The sequence below is a fragment of the Pocillopora verrucosa genome, chromosome 8 (assembly GCF_036669915.1).
Source record: "Pocillopora verrucosa isolate sample1 chromosome 8, ASM3666991v2, whole genome shotgun sequence".
In the NCBI taxonomy this organism is placed as follows: Eukaryota; Metazoa; Cnidaria; class Anthozoa; order Scleractinia; family Pocilloporidae; genus Pocillopora; species Pocillopora verrucosa.
The window spans coordinates 9,887,020-9,897,245 of record NC_089319.1 but is presented as its reverse complement, the minus strand read 5'-3'; the positions used below and the strand labels follow the sequence as shown (position 1 = coordinate 9,897,245).

General features: G+C 40.1%; 1 protein-coding gene across 2 annotated transcripts; it reads left to right on the top strand.

The window, feature by feature from the left end:
• The first annotated feature begins 3,683 nt into the window (after positions 1–3,683).
• LOC131779008 (uncharacterized) lies at positions 3,684–9,445 on the top strand. 2 transcript variants are annotated; one of them, XM_059095522.2, is made up of 3 exons: positions 3,684–3,849; positions 8,030–8,787; positions 9,229–9,445. In XM_059095522.2, the coding sequence occupies exons 1-3, from the start codon at positions 3,765–3,767 to the stop codon at positions 9,424–9,426; spliced, it is 1,041 nt and encodes a 346-aa protein (XP_058951505.2). In that variant the 5' UTR covers positions 3,684–3,764; the 3' UTR covers positions 9,427–9,445. The 2 variants fall into 2 exon arrangements, with proteins under 2 accessions (XP_058951505.2, XP_066027582.1); XM_066171485.1 differs by having other exon boundaries at positions 9,210–9,315.
• The last annotated feature ends 781 nt before the right edge of the window (positions 9,446–10,226 follow it).

The following is a 10,226-nucleotide window of genomic DNA, read 5'->3' as shown; positions in this document are numbered from 1 at the left end:
TTTTCTTACAGATAACAATCACTCATTTCGAAGTTACTTCCTACGCTTTGTTCTGTTTGAAAAAAGCATTTTTTGCGTGTGAGATCGAGCAAAAGAGCTTTCATTTAATCCTGGAAATGACTGTCCGGATGGTTCTCACGAATATAAACAAATAAATAAATGGCGGTGACGTCTATTGGAAATCAATTAACTGGCTCGTTGTGTACCAAAATGGCATGCAAATTAAGTTTGCGCGTTATCTCGACCTGTACAAGTTTTCATTAGCGACGGAGAAGGGCTCGAATCGTAGTCGGAGTTGTGAGGTCACTACCGGACAAGCTAAGATCAGGAGTTTCATTGTAGTAGGAGTCATATAAAGTTTGATGAAACTGGAGCCAGGAGAATCCGAACGGTTTCATTTTCTTCCGAATTCGCCAATGACTACGGCGCTCATGATCTAGTTAACAAGTAGATTTCATCCAGTGTTGCCATGCGTCTGTTCATGATCAGCAATAAATGACAGATGACGTCAAAATGTGTTAAGAACAAGAAAGTTGCATTTTGACGATCTGGTAGAGACCCACGGTAACACTGAATCTATTTGTTTTGTATGATAACAAGGAAGGTTGTTAATGGTGACGTCATCCATACGTAACATAAGTGAGAGCAGATCAAAATTAGATCATCGGTGTTGCAAGCAGAAGCAGAAGAACCAACCAATCACAATGTGAGTTCTCGGGACATCCAATCGCCGACGACTCCAGCGATTTAGCCTTCACAGAGCACAAGCGACGGAGTCACAAGCGGCATCGGTACAGCTGCTCCCAATTCCATTGATGACTGATAACAGGTTTAAAATAATGTTAAACTCATTGAAGTGGCCGGCAGAAATAATCTCAAAAGTAAACAAAAAATTTCACGAGTACGTGTCAGATGTTTCTAGGCGCCAACTAAGTCAAACCATAGAAAAAGACCGAAAGACAAACTTTTAAAACTTAGCTCGTTGAGTAGACATTACTCGTGAATAAAAACGTTCGAGGGTTTTCCAATACACCCAAACCGCTGCGAATCGTCAAAGGCAGTTGACGAATCGTCAAACCGGAAGTCGATTCGCGGCGGATACGCATAACGGAAGTCAATTTGCAAGAGACTTAGAAAAAATTCGTAAGTGTCTGCGATAGGGGGTTGAAGATATTGTCAAATCGAACGACTCGTCACAACAAATGACGACCCGCCATACCGGATGTCGATTTGCAAATCGACATCCGGTTCGACGGATCGTCATTTGCTGTGACGAGTCGTTCGATTCAAGTCGAATTGTGTCGAATCGTCAACATTTGCTACTCTGTATGGTTTTTAGTATTCTGACGATAGACTTGCGGTCGTTTACGCTTTAAGAACGTGGAAGGTTCATGTTGTCATGTTCTCGTACCATGCCACTCATTTTCACTCATTGCCCACGTGCGCGCCTCTCGACTTTCGGTATGTTAACGCACGATTCGACATCCGGTGTAACGATTCGTCAACGACCGTAGACGAATCGCAACGGTCTGGGTGTATTGGACTTGTATGGCAAACAGCATTCTCGTCCTTATGGCTTCTCACTTTTTAAACATTGGCAGACGATGCCGAGGTAATGGATTTTATATGTCGACTACATTTTCTAAATAAATAGAATAAGAAAGACAGTGAGCGGAATCCAAAGGTCTGAGGTTCGATTCCTCATAAAGACTCAGAATTTTTTTCTTTGTTCCACGCTCTTATTAAAGAAGTTACCATAAACAAAAAAAGTGATCTAACAAACCCTAAGTTAGGATCTGTTAAAGGGTAACCGACCTCAAAACCTATTCCAAGCGTTCAGGTTTTAGGTTTACAGACTGCAAGCCAGAATGTTTGAAGAATCTTTTCGTTGGGAGGAGAGCGCTGAAACGCTAGCAGTTTTTTTGCGTGGTTACAGAACCCCATCTTAACACTTATGGGGCTTGGGAGAATTCGTGAAAGAAATCAAACCCGAGACGTAGTGTTTTCGATTAGTCTAAAATGTGCGGAATAGTCCGCGGAGTCACGTTGTTAAAGGTTCATAACACTTGCTACATGGTAAATTATAGTTTTAACACATTGCCTTTCACGCTCTTTTTTCATAAGTCGGGGCTCTATGTGCTCTATCAGGATGGGAACTTTATAGTCGAGTGGAACTGTTTGACTATGATTTGCCAAATGCCATGGAATTTCCGCTTTACATCACTTTCCGTTTTGTATATTTTTGCACCACCTTTAGTTTGCTATGCGCCTTCAAATGGGTTTTTTTCAGGCTCATGTAGTAAAGTGATTTATTTGTTACAATCTATGGAGAACTTTGAAAATAACATGGATGACAAAAAAATTGTTTTAATTACGTCTACATTTCCAGTTCGTTTGCTTCTTTTTCCTGCCACATTTTCTTTGTCAGAGCCTCCCGTATTGCTCCAGCTTTGCGAGATGAATCCTTTCTCTTAGGGCAGTTGCGCATCTGCAACAGATCTCGTATTTCTTCTCTGGACCTTTTCTTTTGTGTGAAAGGATCAATTGACAAATCCAGTTGGGCAGGAAGGCTGTCCTTTGTGGTAATGCAGATGTTGTGAAGTACAATACACGCGAGCGCGGCCAGTTTCACCGAATCTGGTCTACATTCTAACTTTCGATACAAAACTCTCCACCTGCTCTTCAGTTGTCCATAGGCTCGCTCAGTTACCATTCTTGCGCGGCTTAGACGATAGTTAAAATAGCCCTCTTCAGGTGTAAGGTTAGCATTACCATATGGTTTCATTAACCACACTCTGAATGGGAAACGGATGACGTCGCCGTTGTCTTTCCCTGGAAATTTTCTCGAGGAAAATTGTTTTCAGAGCTTTAGCCCGCGCCATGTTTGTTTCAAAATGACACCTCTGACCAGAGACACTGCATTTGGGAAGAGAATTAAATTCGACCGTATTGATTTCGACGCATAAAACCACGCCACGATTTATGTCGACGGAACGACGAATTTAATGGAATTAAATTCGTCTGAATTAAATTCGACTGTAGCGCGACGTATAAACTAGGCCTAAGTATTATAAACAGACGAAAGACTGTTAAATTAAACATAATGAAGCAACAGCCCGTAAAAACTTGGAGAAGAAGTTTGATAGTTGGGCGAAAAAGTTGCCAACTAAGGGATGATGCTTTTAGGCAAAGTATGAATATAAACAGTCATGTTTTTGTTTGAGGGGAAAAAAGTTAAAGATACATGTATTATAAATAAACGAAAGCCTTTGTTAAAACTAATTACAGGGGCGCCATTCATAATTAGCACAGAGAAAACATTATCAGCCAGTTCCAGCTGAAAAACAGACAATTTTGCGATGCTTCACAAACTCTTCGAGACAGTTCTAAGAGAATTAATCACAGTATCTTCTTTGAGTAACGCGAGATTACGAATGAGTTCATCCGGTACCCATATCTTTCTCAACCATTTTTTCAACCAACTGAGTGAGATGTTGGATAGGAAAGGAGGATGAAAACACTAAATAAAAAAATAAAGGTATGAAACATCTGCGTGGCCCGACAATAGAAAACGTCTCGAAACAAAACCTTCACATAAATCCATTAGCATCGTTAATAACTACTTTATGCAACCCGAGGGGAAAACATCTTCAGACTGTCAAAACGTAACCAGATGCAGCTTCAACAAGTTGAAGTAGGGTCCACAAAATTTGTATCCCCAGGTCAAGTTGTCGCCTTAACTGCTTTATCGGAAAAACCTCGTGATGGCTTCCAAGGAAGCATCGCTGAAAATTGTAAGCTATGTCACAGTAATAATGACCATGCTTGCAGCTACAGTTTGGATGTCAGGTAAGGTGTACTGGCGTTCCAATAACTCTGACGTTCTATTCGTCGTTCGATAGACTTTCGCTTTCCCATTTAACTATAAAACCGCTATTGCCAAGAAAACCAACGGTCGATTTTGTAGCTGAATTCAAATATCTGTTCCTCGATAAAACTTGGAATTAACTCGGTAAATTTCAGGCTGTTTCGATGAAGAGGCATTTTTGTTATTATTTTATGTAAGGTATATTCATCGCGTTAAACTCTCCGTTAAATGAGCTCTTGGGCGAATAACTTTCGCTTGGTAACATGTCTAAGGGATTTAAAACTTGATGATTACATGGATCTAAACTAATTCAAACTATTACACAAAAAACCATCCTTGAAAGTGACATCAACGTCTTCAAACAGTTATTAAAATAGGGTTGACTAGGTGGGTAATAATTGGGATATTCAAATGAATTGGATTCAGACATAGTTTGAAGCTACACTGGTTTGCAGATTTAATGAATGTAACCGAAGAAGTTACAATTCATAGACCCAACGTTTCGACACTCCTGTCTAGTGCCTTCATCAGGGGTGATCTAAACGCTGCAACAAGAGGTCCTTTTATATGATCACTAATTAGCGGCCTTTTTTCTGACGAGGTGTAAATAGGCGTCAGGAAGCAGACCGCCATCGTCACGATTTAAAGGAGCGTGGGCGGAGTTAATGTGCCATGCCTCCAAACAAAGACGCTGGTGGTAACGCCGATTAGTGGTGATAATTTTAGAATTATCCCACCCAATTGTATGGTTGGTTAGGCGAGTATGCTCCGATAAAGCTGAATTTTCCTTTTTGCAAAGAAAAACCGCTTTTTGGTGCTCTTTTAACCGTGTACCAAACTGGCGTTTGGTCTGTCCGATGTATTCGTTGTCGCAGTCATTGCAAGGAATAGAATAAATGGCGTCAGTTCGTTGTCCTTTTGTGACAGGATCCTTAGGTTTGGCGAAAATATGCCCCAAAGTCTGAAAAGGTTTTTGAGCAACTTTAACGTTGTGGCTATTCAAAATTCTCTTGATGGGTTCAGTAACACCCTGTATGTAAGGAATAACAGCAAAACCAGTCGCTGGTTCCCTTTCATCAAGAGCGTTACTATTTGTAACTGGTTTTTGGCAGTTACGGAGAAAAGTTTTTGTATAGCCATTTGCCTTTAGGACATTGGAAACATATTTCCTCTCCTCAGCCTTCGAATCGAGTGATGATGGTAGACAATCAGCCCTCCTAAGTAAAGTTTTGGCTACAGACTTCTTATGGCAAATAGGATGGTGAGAATCGAAAGCGAGGTATTTGTCGGTGTGGGTGGGTTTACGGTAGACACTTGTCTCTAAATTACCCTGAACCCCTCTGGACACATTTAAATCAAGAAAGGGCAAATGTCTATCCTTTTCACGTTCAAGGGTGAATTGGATCGACGGCTCTACTGAATTCAAATGCGACAAGAGGCGCTCCGCTTCATTTCCGGATACCGCAGAAATAACATCATCGACATATCGTTTCCAGAAAAAGGGTTTAACCGGTGAAGTGGCTAAGGCCCTTTGTTCCACGTCTTCCATTACCATGTTAGCAATGACAGCAGAAACAGGCGAACCCATAGCTGTACCAAAAACTTGTTGATAGTATGTGCCGTTATATGTAAATTGCGTGGTTTTGAGGCAAAAAGACAGCAGATGAATAATATCCTCCACAGGCAAAGAAGTTCTTTGTCCTAGGGAAGCATCTTCTCTGAGTCTTTCCTCCGCAACCTTGACGGCAAGATCAACTGGGATTTTAGTGAAGAGCGAAACAACGTCGAAAGATACTAATTCTTCACAAGCGTCAAGAGTTTTATCTCTTATGAAATCCGTAAATTCGCAGGAATTTTTGACAGTGTAATCAGTATTCCCAACAACAGGCGACAAAATTCTCGCAAGATAACCAGAAATTGCATAATTCGGAGAATTAACAAAAGAGACAATGGGTCTCAAAGGAATTCCCGGTTTATGAATTTTAGGTAAGCCATAAAAACGTGGACATAAGCCGTCACTACTGTATAACATTTTGTGCGTAGAGTCACTAGTTCTGCCAGCTTTTTTCAAATCAAGCAACATTTTGTTTAACTTTCTTTGAGTTTTACTGGTAGGATCAGAGTTTAAGACAGCATACGTACTCTTGTCATTGAGCAGAGACAAAGCTTTGTCGTGATATTGCTGTTTGTCCATAACCACAACACAATTACCCTGCGAGGATCTTCTAATTTCATCTTTCCACCGCAGTGCAAATATGTGAATTTTCATATATCTAAATCTACAATTATCCTTGTCAGCAGATAATACGAGCCTGTCCGGATCCTTTTGAGAGTTATAAGCGCATTGAAAACATCCTTTTGAATGTTTTTGGGAGGAGGTTTAGCACGCCTGAGTATGCTACTTACTTCTGCTCTTACCAAATGCCTACGATCGTCGTCGAGTTGAGAGATACTCTCCTCAACAGCGGCGACAATTTCGGCGGTCGGTATTTTGCGAGGAGCAATAGCAAACTTTAGACCCTTCTATAAACCACTCCGTTCCAGCGCGGATAATTCCTTGAAGGAAAGGTTCATGACCCATTTATCTTTCAGAGATGAGCCTGAATTAACAGGAGACCTCTTACTGAGCAAGTGACGGAGTTTTCTGTCATGTTTCTCTCTCTGTTTGGTAAACGTCTGCAGTTCTTTCGAATTGCAAATACTTGCCTAACCAACCATACAATTGGGTGGGATAATTCTAAAATTATCACCACTAATCGGCGTTACCACCAGCGACTTTGTTTGGAGGCATGGCACATTAACTCCGCCCACGCTCCTTTAAATCGTGACGATGGCGGTCTGCTTCCTGACGCCTATTTACACCTCGTCAGAAAAAAGGCCGCTAATTAGTGATCATATAAAAGGACCTCTTGTTGCAGCGTTTAGATCACCCCTGATGAAGGCACTAGACAGGAGTGTCGAAACGTTGGGTCTATGAATTGTAACTTCTTCGGTTACATTCATTAAATCTGCAAACCAGTGTAGCTTCAAACTATGTCTGATTGTCCACCTGGTTGCCGTGTGAACTTTAATATATTTTGAATTGGATTCATTGGTTAAACTTCAAAAACAACCTCTCGATTATTATTATTATTATCTTGATCTAACTTTGGCTTAACGAGGATTTTATTAAACATAGGAACCTTCCTTGTCTATCTTGCAGCCATGACTGCGGGATTGGAAGGCCATCTTTGCTCTCTTTAACTCTGAATTAGTTCATAATAGAAACGGAACGAAAATAAAAGCCGTATCTAGCGGTAACACGGTTTCTTGGACCAGTTCCATTTTGATCTTTAAATGACATAGTTGTTGCTGGGGTGATGCTTCACTAAGTTTGAAAAAAGATAAATTCTACGAGTTAGAAAAGTTAAAATTTTTCGTCGCTAGCCGTTAGTTTCATACAACGAGGAGTATTTCGAAACTTCTACCAATCAACCTTAACATCGTAACTTAAGAAGATATCCTCGAGCTACTCTTGTCGAATTTAATAAAAACTTAAAAACTGTCTAAGGACATGTTTTTATGGCTGACGCCAGTAGATTAAACTATTTCACTCATTCGATCGCGTGAGTTGTTTTTATTTTCTTTCTAGTCACAAATAGGTGTTTAATTAGGCATATGGTAATGTGTCAGTGAAATGAAAAAGGGCTTTAATAATTAATAGGGCTTTGTTATTGAATCACTTGTTTCACCATCAGTCGAAAACAGGCTTTCGATTGACTTTAGGAAATTAATATTCTACTCTTTGAATCTTTTCTTACTCCATCATGACTGTTACATATTGAAACACTATGTTATGTAAATTTTGAATTCCATGAACCAAACGGGTTTTTTTAAATGCATGTCTGTATGTGGAATCCCTCGTGTCCATAAATTTGTGGCAAAAATGGACGGCATAAGAAAAAATATATATACCCTGACCAAATGAAGATCATTTTTTATTTTTTGGTCCTGCGTTTATATCTCATCTAAAGCCTTTGTGCTATCTGTTGATGTAATCTTTAATATTATAAAACGCGCTAGTTTTGTGTAATAAATAGTGGGTTCATTGTATATTTACAAGTCACAAGATAATAATTTTACTAAGATCTAGCTTTTTCGATCGTTTTAACTAACCTGCAGAAAGACAAAGCATTACAATTGAGGTGAAATGCAATGGAACACACAGAACTTGGAACGAAACTACTTTGGACAAGAAAACCATGCGGTATAAAATAATGGCTTTGGCTGTGAGAAGTCTGCTGAAAAAGGATCTTGAAAACGTAACGGGCGTTACTGATATTAAAATAAAAAAATTCTTGAAGATTCACAGAAACCCTGGAACGTTTTGCAAATTTGAATTTAAGTCCGATCTTGGAAAAGAAAGAGTCGAAAATGAACTTGACAACGCCCTCGACATTTGCATGGAAAAAGCGTCGATCTTGAACCTTCGACAGAACATGAGCCTCCTGTTGCCTGGTGTAGAGTGGAAGGATCCCTTTGCTGATTACAACAATTCTGAGTACAGAAGAATAAAAACAGCAATAGAAGATGCTCTTAACGAATTCTACCAAGACAAAGACGACGTCGTGGATTTTGAGGTCGTTTCGCTCGCTAAAGCAAATGACGGATGGACCTTAGCGAAGGTGGAGTACTATCTTTTGGCTTCATCAGCTACCAACGCGACAGGAAAAGAATTGCAAGGCACACTTACAACGTTTACAAAAAGTGACACGTATGAAAAGATGTTCCCTGATGCCAAGCGAATACACGAAAAACGAAATACTGCTACTGAGAGTAGTGAGATGGATAAAGAGAACCAGAGGAGCAAATTGACCATAAGCTTGATTGTGGTGGCAGCGATAACCATTTGTGCAGTGATGATACTCTTCCTTATTGTGGTAAGTTCATTCATAAATTCCCAGCTCGTAATCGCTCGCTAAATTTGTTTTTTCCTCAATCGGAGAGTCCTTTCTAGTCAATCTATATGAATCCTTTCCATTCCCAGCCATCTTTGTCCTTCTTTCTTTTTCTGTTGGTTTCCCGTGTCGAAGTTGCTCTCAAAATTGCATAAAACATTCGTGAAGCTGAGCTTGTTGACCAATCTCTATATGCAGTTTGTTTGCGGACTTTAAGTGCAGCCCAAGTAAGAATAGCAAACTGAACGACATTAGAGTAAACGCTGTCATTTTGAACTTATAACATTTCGGAGAGTTTATGTGAGACCTTAAGAGAGGCACAACTTTCTCACTGAAACTTGAAACAGTCAAGAATATCTTCCGGCTTATTTGGAAATTAGAATATTATAGTTTTTTCACCGCAGGTGAATAAAATTTTGACAGGTTATCCGTCAGAGTTGGAAATACATCGGAGAACACGCACCCGAGGTCAAATTTGAGTTGTACCGAAAAAGACGAAACAGGATTAAGAATCTCCCCGAGAAAATCCAGAAGGAAGAGACCAAGACCACACCTGTTAGCAGGGAGGATTGCATTGTTGTGTTAAATTCATATGATAATCCAGTATCTTCTGAATCGTAACTTAAACTCCTAGAGAACGGTCGAGGGAGGGGGTGGGGGGGGGGGCGGGAGTGAGTGGGTACTCCCCTATTTGGGTGTCTTTCTCGATCGGAGGCTTCAGTTAGAGTACGAAAGTAGTCGGTACGCTTTCTAAGCATTTCATGGCATTTCTGCTCCAGCATAGTGTAAAAAGGTCCATCAGATTATTATGGCTCAGTTTTAACAATATACACATAGAGACGGCTCTACTTACGGAAATTGCTTACATTATAAATTGCTCTGTAAACGATGATCAGTCATTTCGCCTACGAGTCGTTACGCCAACGCCTCAGGGCAGCGCCTTGCTAATAAAGTATTGTAAAACGTTTATTGTCGGATCGATTCCATCGGCAGAACTTGAGCAACTTCTCATCTACCGTATGTTCACGGTACAACATTTCATTTGTCACTACTTCGAAGAAAACAAAACTAAAAACAGATGTTATGACATAACCTAAAATGTTAGCGAAGTGACCTGGGTGAGTCGTAAGGCGGAACGACCGGAATTTCTGTAAACAACAATTTACTGTTGCATGTTCATCTGGGAATATGAATCATCTACGGATTTGAAACCTTAAATTAAGATTAACTTCAGGAAATAAACAGGCATACCCTGCGTGCGGGATCTCCGCTGTTCTTTGATGATGAATAGACCATTTCGGATTTTCAACGTTCAAATGAGGCTAAGAACAAAATATTTCTTATAACAACATCTTTCCTTTTGGGATTGAACAGGAAACCATGTCCACATCAAAGACCTCGCACTTACCTACCATTTCATA

What these genes read in the sequence shown, in the direction of transcription:
- LOC131779008 (XM_059095522.2), top strand. Translation starts at nt 3,765, where the DNA reads ATGGCTTCCAAGGAAGCATCGCTGAAAATTGTAAGCTATGTCACAGTA. An exon ending in AGCTACAGTTTGGATGTCAG is followed by an intron (nt 3,850 to 8,029) that starts GTAAGGTGTACT and finishes ACTAACCTGCAG; the next exon opens with AAAGACAAAGCATTACAATT. An exon ending in TGATACTCTTCCTTATTGTG is followed by an intron (nt 8,788 to 9,228) that starts GTAAGTTCATTC and finishes AAATTTTGACAG; the next exon opens with GTTATCCGTCAGAGTTGGAA.